Source organism: Carya illinoinensis, chromosome 3 (genome assembly GCF_018687715.1).
Source record: "Carya illinoinensis cultivar Pawnee chromosome 3, C.illinoinensisPawnee_v1, whole genome shotgun sequence".
Lineage (NCBI taxonomy): Eukaryota > Viridiplantae > Streptophyta > Magnoliopsida > Fagales > Juglandaceae > Carya > Carya illinoinensis.
The window spans coordinates 28,005,517-28,019,868 of NC_056754.1; the positions used below are offsets into that span (position 1 = coordinate 28,005,517).

At 36.4% G+C, this 14,352-nt stretch overlaps 1 protein-coding gene across 2 annotated transcripts; it reads right to left on the reverse strand.

Annotated features, from left to right (window-relative positions):
- Positions 1-7,177: 7,177 nt before the first annotated feature.
- Positions 7,178-13,083, reverse strand: LOC122304022 (protein TPX2). Of its 2 annotated transcripts, none has more exons than XR_006240895.1 (20): positions 12,769-13,083; positions 11,458-11,543; positions 11,227-11,361; positions 11,076-11,143; positions 10,697-10,963; positions 10,529-10,625; positions 10,321-10,434; positions 10,098-10,208; positions 9,833-9,985; positions 9,686-9,748; positions 9,343-9,423; positions 9,095-9,253; positions 8,875-9,006; positions 8,700-8,780; positions 8,483-8,602; positions 8,229-8,395; positions 8,035-8,143; positions 7,861-7,920; positions 7,654-7,759; positions 7,178-7,548 (listed from the first exon to the last, which is right to left on the reverse strand). XR_006240895.1 is itself a non-coding variant. In XM_043116042.1 (20 exons), the coding sequence occupies exons 1-20, from the start codon at positions 12,938-12,940 to the stop codon at positions 7,425-7,427; spliced, it is 2,394 nt and encodes a 797-aa protein (XP_042971976.1). In that variant the 5' UTR covers positions 12,941-13,083; the 3' UTR covers positions 7,178-7,424. The 2 variants fall into 2 exon arrangements, 1 of the variants encoding a protein (XP_042971976.1); XM_043116042.1 differs by having other exon boundaries at positions 7,654-7,748.
- Positions 13,084-14,352: the final 1,269 nt, after the last annotated feature.

Genomic DNA, 14,352 nt, shown 5'->3' on the forward strand with positions numbered 1-14,352 from the left:
ACTATTTACATGAAACTATTCATTACATCTTCAAGATCATTATCTATCATTAGGAGTTTTGTCATAACTGGCTAACCTCTCTATGGTTTCATTCTCAGAACCATAGACTTTGATGCAGAGTTATAACCTAGAGTGATGCCCGAGGAGGAAGAGCCAATGCCACATGAACCCTAATGATGGAGGCTTGACTCTATCATAGAAACCATGTATCATTTTAAGTTGTACCTTATACTTTCTAAGGGCGACCACTTGTATTCGACATACCGCCCATTAGGCGAAGAACAAACTATTTGGAATGTATGTATTTCTAAGTTGATATTAATAAGGAATGACAATAATTGTTCCTACTTGGTGATGTAGATTTATGATGCTTCAAGGTCTTAGTTTATTGATTAAATCTCTACTTTTCCTTTACGACTTTACATCTATATTCGACATGTGCACTTCCATTTGGATGAGGCACACCTAATCCAACCAAAACGTAGGTGTCAATCCTTAGGGTAGCACCTTTAGTACCGTGGTACCTTGCGAAACTGTACATGAGCGATAAGGCACCACATGATCCATCAAAGAAATATTATCATTCATTGTAGATTCAAAATGTTTCCAAATAAACAATTTATTTGTATGTTGTTTTTTAGTTCTATACTTAAATTCCAGTTCCTTCCAAATCTATTTTGGTGAATTGATTGATGTCAAAAAGTCATACATGATCAGAAAATGTATTTGAAATGTATCCTCTACATACTACTTCATCTTTTTCATGTTTCTTCGATCTACTTTAATTTGGTCGTTGTCATTAGATTTGGGTTATAAAAGTACCCATAAGTTCGATTTCAAAACATATGAAATTTTCAATGTAGTAAGAAGGAACATCAACTTGTCCTTCTAGTGAGTAAAATTCGTTCTATCAAATTAATTTAGTTTGACAAAATCTTGATTCAATACCCTGAAAATTCGTCATATTAGATTTTGATCCCACTGCATTTATCACTTTAAAATGATTGAAGAAAGTTGAGCGAATATAGTAATATGAAAATAAATACGATTTTGAGTCGTGTAGAATAAAACCTTTAACGTGATAACTGCCAATGGGATCATTAACTTAATTGTTATAGAAAATTGAGTGGATACAATAGTATGAAAATAAATGTAAATTTAAAGTGTATAGAGCACTATCTTTAACATGATAATTGCCCTCACTCAAAAGAATCTACTACCATATTATAAATAATTCATCTATAGGATACAACAAAGTCACCAACTACAAACAACAATTCTGAAGTTTTTCTTTTATAGTTTCTCAACAAAATTGTGTACATGATTGAAAATAATAGGAAAATAGAATTCCTAAATTTGTGGGTTACATCCTTAGTTTATAAAGAATGAAGTGGCACCTCTTGAAATATCATAGCTTATAACTTGCGACTTTTCAACTAACAATTATTAGCTTAAATGGTATAACGTTTCATTTAAAGACTGAGATATGCTTGGCGAAGTGGATAGTCGCCTCTCTTCCCCAAGGGACGTCACTATTCAAGATTCACCAATGACACTTTTAGATGTATAAATTTTTGAAGCATTGTGCCCAACCAAGTGCCTATTTGAACGGGCTTAGGCTATAAGCTCACGCAGCAAGTGTTCCGCTCAAATAAGTCTCATTTAACCCACGTTTTTAATCTTAAAATCTACAATAAAGGGGTATGGTAGGAAGAGGAAGGTAGAGATAAGGTGATTATGAATTTCTTTCAAGACTTGTTTGTCTATTACCTCACCTTAGAGAGGGAATTTGAATTTTTTGAAAGGTTTAAATGGAAGAATCACATATGATATGAACAATGAGCTTACTAAGGTGTTCATAGAAGAAGAAGTGTGTATAACTTTGAACCAGATGAATCCTACTAAAGTACTAGGACCTGATGGAATTGTGCCGATTTTTTCAAATTACTGGAACATAGTTGGCAAGTTAGTGACATCTACTGTGTTATAAGTACTGAATAGTGGTATATTTCCTATCTCACTTAATCACACTGTAATTACTTTGATCCTTAAAAAGAAGAAACTTGAAAGAGTTTTGGATTTTAGGCCTAATTCCTATAAGTCTTTGTAATGTGGTACACCAACTAATTTCTAAGGTGTTGGTAAAAAGACTCAAACATGTACTTCTATTTATTATATATGGTTCTCCAAGTGCTTTTGTTCAAGATAGGCCAATTATAGATAACATCTTAATAGTCTATGAGATTATCCACTTCTTGAGATGGGAAAGAGAGGGAAAACCTAGGTATGTGTCTCTAAAGCTTGATATGAGCAAAGCCTGTGACAGAATTGAGTGGGATTATTTGAAAGAAGCAATGCACAAGATGTGTTTTAAGGCAAAGTGGGTTTAGCTTATCACGATGTGTGCGAAAAGTGTCTCTCTCAGTTATGATAAATGGAGAACCAAATGCCCAGTCATACCTTCTAGAGGATTACGACTTGGGGCCCTTTTGTCATCATACCTATTTTTATTGTGTACCAAAGGGTTGATCTCAATGTTACAACAAGTTGGAACTAACAAATAGATCACTCAAATTAAAATATGTAGGGGCAACAAAAGTTAATCATCTACCCTATGCTGATGATAACGTTCTAGTTTGTAAAGCAAATATGAAAGAGAATGTGGCAACATAACAATTACTTGAGAAGTATGAAAGGGCTTCAAATCAAAGGATCCATAGAGATAAAACTTTTATGGGCTTTAGCAAAAATGTTAGCAATGTGCCGCAATAGGAAATCTTGTCCTTTTGGAGAGTCTAAAGTTTTCAATAGTATGATAAATACTTAGGCCTGCCTCCTATATTAGGTTGAGCAAAAAACAAGGCATCCTATGATATAAAACACAAGGTATGGCAAAAGCTCCAAAGCTAGAAGGAGAGACTCTTGTCACAAGGGGGAATGGACATTCTAATTAAGATAGTTGCTCTCTTGACACCTACATAATCCATGAGTTATTTTAAGTTGTCTGGAAACCTATCTATTGACCTAGAACAACTGATGGCTAAATTCTAGAGGGGGGCCGAGGCAAAGATAGGGTGACCGCAAGATCCATTGGATAAGTTGGAAGAAGATGTTTGAGTTTAGAAAAGTAGGAGGGATGGGGTTCGAAGATCTTAGAACTTTTAATATGACTCTATTGGCTAAACATGGATGAAAAGTTATGCAAGATGAAGCCACCCTACACTTCACCGAATTTTTAAAGCCAGATTTTTTCACATGTGAGCTTCCTAGATTCAAGGCTGTGTCAGAATGCATCTTATGTTTGGAGAGGCATTTGGGAGGTAAAGAAAGAATTGGCTTGTGATTGCAGGTGGAGAGTGGGAAATGAAAAATCTATAAATATCTAGAGAGATTATTGGATATCTGGGTTTTGGAATTTAAAACAAGGATGAGTGAGAAGGAGATAAGAGACAAAGTTGTAACAATGGACAACCTTATTGACAACAATACCAGTTGGTGAGATTTGGAGAGAATTAGAAATCTCCTAACTCCACAAGCTACAACTGAGGTTTTGAAAATTGTTATTAGCCCAGGTGAGCAAGAGGATAACCAAATTTGGCCACCTGAGAAAGATGGCAAGTTTAGTGTGAAGAGTGCCTATAGACTATTTAAAGAAATTGGGAAAGAAAGACAGGAAGGGGAGAGCTCTAATGTAGAGAGGCATAAGGAAGGAGATTTGGAATATGCAGATCTCAAACAAGGTGAAAGTCTTTGCTTGGAGAGCATGCAAAAATGGGCTGTCAACAAAGCACAACTTGAAGAAGAGGAAAGTAATAACCGAGTATAACTGTCAATTTTGGAGGGGAGAAGTGACATTGTGCATGCTCTAAAATTATTGTCCTACACTGAAAGAGGCTAGAGAAAACATTTACCTTCGCTAAAAAATGCAGATAAATCATCTAGAGTTTGTTGATATTGCTAGAGAGATGAATTGGAACTTTTTTCCTGATTGCATGGGGCTTTTGGTTCAGAAATAATCAGATGTTGTATTAGAATAAAAGCATGACGCCTAATCAGGTGATTGACCATGCCCTATCAGTGCATGAGGCTCATAAATAATTCAAGTTAGGCCAAAGAAGATGAATAAGAGCCACTGTCATTGGGAGCATCGCCCACAAGGAGTTATGATGTGGTCGGTGCTAGGGGTGTTCAACCGGATCCGAATCCGGATATTCGGCTATAACCGGATCCGGATCCGGGTTCTAAAAACCGGGTATCCGCCCGGATTCATCCAGATTCCAATCCAGGTGGATAACCGGATTTAATCCGGATATCCGGATTATAACCGGATATCCGGTTTTTATGCAAATTTTACCTTAAAACCCGGATATCCGGGTTATAACCGGGTTTAATCCCGTTTTTTTTTTTTTCAAAGACTTTAAAACTCCAAAAAAAAATATATAGCACTTATTAAAAAAAAAAATCTGATATCTTGTTTCAATTGCCCAATTTGTTTTAAAAAATAATTTAAACACATTTTATAAGTTTTAAAAAAAAAAGTAAATTAAAGAACAAAATAAATAAAAATGCAAAATAGATAATATTTGTGTTTACATCTCAATGCAAAACATAAATTTACAAAGAACAAAATAAATAATAATACATTACAACTAATTAAACTATCATAATGCTGCTACTATTTCAAATAAAAAAAAAAATTACAATGTTACTACTCTTCACATCTTGAAAGTTGAATATGGAATTGAGGAAGCTGCACAAGGGACATTGACCAGCACAAGGGGCATTCTAGCATCCTCCAACAACCTGAAATGATCAGCAAATTTCAAGAAATACATCAATCCAAGTACACAAACATAATCCAAGTCTAGTTCCCTAATATTTCTTGAACATTGCTTGAGACTTGCATATTCAAGAAACTGTATAAGCAATGTTCAAGCAAGCCATTTGAGTGTTTTATGATCAATGAGTATGGAGGATAGCAAGGGAGGACCAGGTGCATGATATTTGAGGGAGGACAGTATAGTTTGAGTGCAAATGGGTTCCTAAGACAGCAAGGTCTTCAAGAGTCACAGAAATCAAATCAACAGCAATACAAATATATATATATATATATATATATATATAATATATATATATATATATATATCCAAATAAACACAAAAAAAAAAAAAGATATGAATTAACCATAAAAAACAGCTAACATACAAGGCAAAAAATTCAACAGAACTTGCAGCTTCTGAAGTTATGGATAAAAACCTAAAACAGAAAATCATAGCAGTATTGAATTATTGGACCCAAAAGTTTCTATGAATGACTGTAAAAAATTTGACAGCTTTTTCCTTTCTTTTGTAATGGCCCAAGGAATATTTCCTTGGGTTCATGCATTTCATCAAACATTTTGTAAACATGCAGTGGCAGCCATAGAACTTGTATGAGCAAGAAATAAGGAAAACACATCTTAACAAGACAGAAATTAACCACCATAATCCATATAATCCAAGACCTCAGTTGTGGTGCTATCAAATGCAAGGGGTTTGGCAAATCACAAAGCAATCGGTAACCCAACAAATGAAAAACAGAGTAACGAATGAGAGAATGTGCTGAAGTTAGAAGATATTATTGCAACGTATGTTCTGTATATATGAGGATGTATTAAATTAGCTAAAGTCTCCTTTAATATTGGACCTATTAACCCACTGTCAAACCCCCCCCCCCCCCCCCCCCCCCCCCCCCCCCTTTTTTTTTTCTTTTTTTCCATTCTATAATCGAACCATAAGTTTCACAAAATACTAAATCCAGAAGATCAAACACAAATCCAAACAGAAACGAAAATCAAATTACAAACCCAGAAAAAAAAAATCTAAATAAACCTAGATAGAGGCATAAAGCGAGACCAAAAGCATTAAAAAGGGAAGAGATATAAAGCATAAATATAAACATCAGCTTCAAAAAATACTAAACCCAGAAAATCAAACATAAACCCAAACAGACCCAATAGAAACCCAAAAAAAGGAATCCACCCAAACCGAGCAAGAGACAGAGACACAGAGAAAGAGAGAGATTAACATACCTTAGGTTTCGAGACAGGGACAGAGACAGATTTGCTGAATCGCAATGGTTACTAATCGGCACGGCTAGGGTTGAGAGGCGAGCGTGAGAGAAGAGTGTTCTGACTTCTGAGTGAGATCCATTCGACAATCAACAGAGTAGAGGAAATAATATGTAAGAGAACGGCGTCGTTTTTGGCAAAGAAAAGTAAATCACAGGCCCGGTTACGGATTACCGGGTTATAAAACCGGATCCGTGTTTATAACAATCGCCAGGGTGTAATCCGGGCGGTAATCCGCCCGGATTCACCTGGATCCGGATTTTCGGACCGGACCGGATAAAAATCCGGTCCGGATGCACACCTCTAGTCGGTGCTATGTTTTTTTACCAACACAGCACAGGAGTGGGAATAATTCTTCGAGATTACCGTGGGAAAGTACTTGGGGCAGCTAGCAAGGAAGAACACGAGGTTAATGATCCTACACAGATTGAAATGTTGGCTAAGTTCAGGGGTCTACAACTGTGCATTATTCACTTGAGCATTCATGATATTTTCCAGGAGAGTGATTCACTGCTGATGGTGCAACAGCTTCAAGGTGCAGAAGAACCAATGTCACTGTTGGGCGACATTATCAAAAAGACTAGAGAGTTGATGAAGAGGTTGAGAAGCTGTAAATTTGAGAGCATGTGGGGAGAATGAGATGTAGCTAAATATGCATGAAATGTGGATAATATTAGTATATATGGTGGAAGTCATTCGGAGATGTTATTTCTCAAAGTCATTTCGACTGATTGACAAAAAACTGTTTTGAGATAAAAAAGCAAAAAAATCTACAATAAATCCAACAATGTGCCGATCAAAAAGTGGATCTAGAGTAAAATCTTCTGGTGTGCGGTAGACGATGGCGACATGCAAGAATCTAAACTGTGAATTCCCTAAAAAATAATCCAAAAATGGACAAAAATGGTCGGTAATATATCCTCCGTGGGTGGCGAATGAATGTGGAATGTAGATCTAAAATCTTGGCGGGGGATAAAAAAAAAAAAAGACAAAACAAAAGGAACATGGAGCCCTCCGGATGGGTGAAATAGATTTTGCTTGGGGGACGGCGCATTTGCGAGAGAACGCTTTGGATTTGCGCACATTTGTTCTCGAAGTGCGCATGGAAAAATAATATTGCATTCTCTCTCAGTTGGAAATACAGTTTTTATACACTTCTTTCTAAGAAAGCATGGCTTTAAAAAGAATAATAATAGTACATTACAAATTTGGCAACAACGAAAGTTCTACATTAAAAGGGATATAGGGCCCTTCTCTATGAGGGGTTCAAGAGTTCTTGAACACTATTCCCACTCTTGAATCAACCAACAATCATCTATCTCATATGAGCAGCCGCACTTGAAACTGCAGTAGCCACGGCATTGAACGCTTTTCGCCTTTCTTTTCTCTGGAGCACACGCAAATTCGGTGATTTTGCTTTTGTTGTTTCCCTGGAAGACCTATACAAAATAATAAACATGTATATATATATCATCATCAATCACATAAAACCCAATGTCAACAAATGTCAAAAAGGCTGGTTGAATAGTAGAAGTGTGTCATACTTTTGGGGGCAGAAAGGCTGGTTGAAATTAGGCACTGGTCTTGCATGGGGAACCAATGTCCTTCTCAATTGTTTCAGGGCCTTCTCTTCCTCCATCTGAAAACACACTATAAAAATTTAAGCTTATACTGGAATTCATCACAGCTAAAGAGGCCTGCACGACAAGAACAATTAGAAAAGAAACCAAGACTTTTTTTTATTAGCGTACCATCCGTGCCGCGTCGCTCTCTTCTCTGTATCTCTTATACATCATTTCTTTTTCTTTGATCTGCGAAAATGTACTCCCCATCAGTAACTAAGAAAAAACCGTCTTTCAAGGAAAAACGTAATTGTTTGCAAATTACTTCTGTTATTCCTCGGCAAAGTTTGGTCATTTTTTTACCTTGTGATCAAACTCAGCTCTATCCACAGCTCGATGATCTACATGGAGATTAAATTCCTGAACTTGAGTAAGGGGTTTGCGCACTTTCTCTGGAACTGGAATAGGGTCCCTGCATGATGAGAGAGAGCCGTAAAAATTAGAATGATTCACTTGTATTTCTTCTGCTAAGCCATAAAAATTTCTACTGCTCTTACTCTTTCAGAATTGGCAGCGCCTTGAAAATTTTCTTCTGGGCTTCTTCTTTCTCAACCCTACTCCTTTCTTCCATTTCCCTTTGCATTTCCTCCTCGTGCCTCACCAAACTTTCCAATTGGAAAGGTTCTGGTTTTGTGCAATGCTTGGGCTCTGGCTTTGGTGGAATCTGTATTATGAATATGATTATCTTTTCATCATTATTATTGTAAACGCAATTAGAAATTAGAAATAAATAAGTGAGTTATTTCTGTACCACAGGATAGTCAGTGGTATATGGGTATGGGTTTGCCCTGGGAACCCTAGCTCTTTCCTCTTCCAACTGTTTCTGCATGAGCTCCATATACAATCTCCTCTCTTTCTCGGCCCCTCTTTCCTGATGGCAGGAAGTCACAACAAAGTACTGTCGTAAATTAGCTCCAAGGAGACTCCTATATCAAATTGACAAAAAGAATTAAAAGGCGTGTACACACCTCTGTGTGAAGGTGGAATGGATTTGGAGTAGTGTTTCTTGGAATCGGATAATCATGACGAGGTTCTGAATTCAAAGAAAGCTGCAGAAGAGAACAATATTAAAACTGCACTTTAAACAATATTCCCCCCCACAAATGATTACAAAAAGAAAACAAAAGACGCTTTAAAAATTACCTTGTCAAACAAATCAACAACAGCAACAGGAGGTGGAATCCTCTCATCCGTTGCAAAATGAAATTCTTGAGGTACGGTAACATGTTTCTTTGCATTACAGAACATTCCCAAATCCCCTTTGCTTTCAAAGATCTAACAAAGATGATGAAATATATGTTATCTACTGTGGATACCATGGTTGGTTGACTTGTTCATCAGAAGAGTGAAGCCATGGCCATACCTTCTTATTCAAAGGCTTCGCCTTAAATTTAGGTAGTTTTTCAAGCTCCTCTTGCTCAAGTTCAAAAGTGCTTTTCACCCTAGCGGGACGAGCCCTCAATAATGTCTGAAGTATAGGGCTTTTTGGTGCAGTCAGACGAGGCTTCCATGGATTATTATTCTGTTATAAAAAAAAAGGGAGATATAAACAAAAAGAACGAATTATAGGAAGTAAACAGAATATCATAGAAAACCCTCTAAAAGCCAAACCTGATGGGACAATTCTGTCGAAGCCACAGAAGCTGATTCTGCATTCTGATTGGCCCTTGCCATTGTCTCCAAATGAAATTCCTGCAGCAATTACGAAATATTATAAGTCCACCCGTCCGATCACATGTTTCTTAAATGGAAAAGTGTAGAGTTGTATATATAATTATATATTAATCTGTGTATTAATATAATATATGATTAGTTAAAAAATAGATTTTATTAAAAATAATATTAATTTAAATTTTAAATATGAATAAATCAATATTAATATACAGATTAATACGCGACTGTATTTATACGTAATAAAACTTTTCTTAAATATCCCTTCCTCAGTCTAATTTACCTGAAATTCCGGTAGCTGCGGTGTAGTTCTTGGTATTTCAGGTAAAGTTCGAGCTTCGAGAATCTGCAACAAGGTGGACGGAAAAGAGATAGTTGAGTAAGATCTGCGCATCCGATTGACGTTCATCATGATACAATCGAATTTTACCTTTTTATTTAGTGGTCGAGCTCTGAACTTTGGAATTTTAGCCATCATTTCTTCCTCAAGCTCAGCAGTACTTTTTACCCTGATGGAACGAACCCGTTGGGCAGTTTCAAGTTCAGGATCCTTGGGCCTTGTCAATGTGAGTCTAGTCTTCATCTGGACAATAGAAGTTATCATCACCTTGACTTTAAATATAGGAGGAATTCGATATATCTAAAGCACGAACGGCGATCAAAATAGTAGAAGTGAATTTCTAGGACTCATTTACATGTGACAGAGAAGTATTAACCGGCAGCGACAAGTCTCTGGTACGTGACTCGAACTTCTTCATCATTTCTGCCATTGAAACAAATGGTTTGGCTGGTTCCCTTACGTAAACCTTTGAATAGAAAAATGAGTCACAATGAGTTAGTTCCTTAAGTATGGAACACATGAATTGCTGTTACCGAGTTTAACAGATACAAAGCAAGGGATTCGGTAAATGTGCAAACCTTTCTGTCCTCTTTGTTAGTTTTATTAGCAGTTGAAGAGCATAAGTTGGAAGCGCCACTGGGAAGACCCAGTTTTGACTTGTGGGGCAACAGTTGAGGTTTGACATTAAGTATCTGGAATTTTGCGAGGGGGGAAACAGAGGAATGTTTCAGATGATAACAAATCGTGAAATCAGCAATAGGTGTAGAGGGTAGTCGTAACATTCACCTGTCTAGTTCTTCCTCCTTCCAACTTCTGCCGCTTAATGGCTTGGTTCTCTTGAGCTAAATTGGGAGTTCCAGCAGGGTTTTTCCCAGTTGTCTCCCTATAGATTTTGAGTAGCAGAATCAGTATATAAGCGTACAAACAGAAAAATTACACACTCATATAGCCAACCTCTTCACACTGGATGGTTTGATGCTTTTGGCATGGGATGACTGTAATTGATTTCTAGGCTTTAATGCTGATGGGTTCCTAACCAAACTGGCTATCTTTTTAGCTGTTTGGTGCTTCTTCGAATCAGTCATCAGGTCTCCCTTTCGAGAAGTCATTGTAGGCTTAGGTGTGCAAGCTTCAGTTCCTACATTAACAGTGGATTTACTATTCGACTTGTCATCACTAGCTTCTATTTTCACACTGGCAGGAGCTCTTCCAGCACATACTCTGAGATCATAAAAATAAATGCAAACAAGGAAGAGAATGAGAATAACAGAACTTAACATATTGTGTATTCTCTATATTTTAGATGACTCGTCAAGGTTAAGAGAAAACAAACCTTCCAGTTTCTGTGGTGCGTGCACCTTCTCCTTTACCATCTTCGCCTATCACCTTATCAGCAGAAACCTGGAAGATGCTTAAATTAGTATTAAGGCAATTAAAAAATTAGAACATGTTTTCAATTAAAGAAATTCAGAAAAATTACTTACTACTGGGGCGTTATTTTGTTCTTTGGCCTCTGTGGGTGTTACTTCTTGCTTCTTGGTTTCAGCCGGCATAACCTCTCCTTGAGGTTTAACTTCTGAGTTACTATCAGTAGCCTTTGGGTGTGATGACTCTGAGGTCTGCGTGAAAGAGTTCAAACGGCCGATGATATCAGAAAGCTAGTAAGACAAGTTTTGAACAAGAGGAATGAGTAATCTGCAAGAAGACCACACCACCTTCTGCATTATTTGGTCTGCTTCATTGAAACTGCATAAGCTCTCAACTGTAAAAGATCTACCAGTCCTGATTCTAGGCATACAAGCTGCATAGATTTAAGACCCCGAAAAGTCAGTCCTCTTGAACAGTAAAAATCAAATTTTGTTAATTCACACATCGTAGAACCGGAGTATGGACCTATGGAGCAAGCAAAATCAGTATTCTGAAATCCTATCCACCGCAAAAGAAAAGAGCAAACTGGCTGAACAAAGGAACACAATTCAAAACGTGTTACCACCTAACCTTACATCCATTTTTTACAGACTTGTCACTGCCAAAAACGAAGAAAACTCCTAGACTTCTAGACTTGTCACCTTTTTTTATTCGAAAGCGAACGAATAAAAAGGAAAATGAGGATTTCGTTCCCTCCCAACAGCCAAACAGAGTCCAACAATTTCCCCTGGACAACCAACGATACCCAAAAGTACCCTAACAGGGGTCCATTTCCAATACATTCGTCTTCCGCAGCCCTAAAACTTGTTAGATTACCAAGAAAGCCAGAAATTTTTTTTCAAATCTAGAAAAAGAAAATCTAAAACCCTGTGAAATTCCAAATAAGTCATGCCAAACCCATTTTAACACACGGGAATGAAATTAAATCCCGCGGTTCCAAACCCAAGCAAAAGGAAAAAATCTCAACGAAAATCTACAAAGAGCCCCCCTCCCCTCCTTCCAAAAAACAGGGCACCAAATCAAACGCTTAAACGAAGAATTCAGAGTGTTATTTAGTGTCAAACTCGAGATAAAAACAAAGCAAGTGTGAGTTTTCTTCTATTAGAAAGGCGCTAAGAGAACCCTAAAAAAATTTCAGTACTCCAGCACTACGAAGAAAAACAAGAAAACCAAGAAGATCCAAGAACTTATAGGAGAAAGTGGATTCAAGAAGATTTCAACGAAAATCTACAAAAAGACCCCAACCCCCCAAAAAAAGGGCACCAAATCAAACGCTTAAACAAAGAATTCAGAGTGCTATGTAGTGTCAAACTCAAGAAAAAAACGAAACAAGTGTGAGTTTTCTTCTATTAGAATAGCGCTAAGAGAACCCTAAAAGATTTTCAGTACTCCAGCACTACGAAGAAAAACAAGAAAACCAAGAAGATCCAAGAACTGATAGGAGAAAGTGGATTCAGGAAGATTTCGTCATATTTAATTAAAATAATATTTGAGGAGAAGAACGGAGGGTCAAATTATCCTTGTTATTCTTTACCAAATTAAAAGAAAAAAAATTGTGAAGGGAGTAGGAGGAGGAGAGGGGGGGAAGATTTACGTACGGGAAGGAGCGTAGGTGAGACCGGAGTCGAACCAAAGCTCGGCTTTTATGACGTCTTCCTCTGTCTCTCCCTTTATAAAATCGTAGAACCGCGGCGCCGAGAACTCGTACGCTTCGTCTATCATCATCATCGTGGATATCATTCTATTCGACTCCTCAGCGACTTCCGCCATATGATTACGACGCACGAAATACGCTGATTCTTGTCTTTTAACTTCTCCTGATTTATAAGGGCTTTTTGTGAGTCCTCAATCGAGGTTTTCTTTCTGGTGCTGATAAAATGGTGAAGAAGAATTTTGGTGGTTAATGAGCGTGAGATATGAGTTGGAGAAAAGTAATAACGTTGAGATCTCTAACGGTCGAATTTTTTGAATTTGGGAGCAGGGCAAATGCAACGGCCATTTTAGCACCTCTTCGGATCAATCGAGGTGCGTGTCTTCTAACGGTCATATTTCACGGTCCGCGCATCTTAAAACGGTGTCGTTTTAGAAGAACTTCTTTAATTTTTCTACCTTCCGTAAATAGCAAACGACCTTCTTAAAAGCTTACAATTTTTGGCATCTTTTCTTTCTAGAATGCGTTTTCAATTACAATCTCATAAGTTTTTAGCATTTGAAAGTTAAGGTTTCTTTTTAAATATATTGCAGGGGAGTAGTTGAGAAGCTAATGAGAAAGTGTCCTAATTTAAATATAAAACATAAATACACAATATATAATATATATATATATATATATACACACATATTTATGTGCATGTATTACAAACTCATCAATTAGTTGGACAGAGAAAATCGAGGAATTGGGAACTAATCAACAATTTATCATATAAAATGATTTATATTTTATACAGTTCTAGAATATATAAGAATTGTGTCCTCATTTAAAAAAAAAAAAAAAAGAGTAAATTTGTAACCCACATGAAAAAATGATAAATTTTACTTTTTTTTTTCAAAAAGAATACATAAGATTTGTATATTTAGATTATATCTAGCATTACTTTTAAACAAAACTATTCGTCCAAAACGGAGTGTGTTTGAAGTTAATAATATCGATTTACGTAAAGAGAAATGATATTTGTTGTCATAGAATATCAAGTGTCGTGCATTACTTTTGAAAAATAATGAGTAAATATATAACTCGCATGAAAAAATTAATTTCTTAATAATAGACTATACTCTTTTTCAAAAGAAGTACACGATGTTTGTACAATCTAAAATTATATTTAGTAGCATTAATCTTATGTAAAAGGGAACCTAAAATGTGCAACTCGAGGGCCAATCTTTGCAGTAGAGAGTTTGAAAGCTTCTCATGTAATATAATATTTTCATTTTATTTTCCGTATTGTTTATATGTAGTTAGAAAAAACCGTTATTTTCATTTTCTTTTCTAATTTATGTCTTATATATGCAAATTTTGGCCCTCTGCCATCACTAAGCCACCTGAAAACCTTTGATAGCAACGTCCAACTGTTACGATATTGGAAAATGCTAGGTTGGCCCCATTGTTTTACCCTTTGGGTTTAATCGCTCATGTATTTTAATCTTTTGTAATGGTTAAAAAAGTAATTTTATGTAATTTTTTTAAT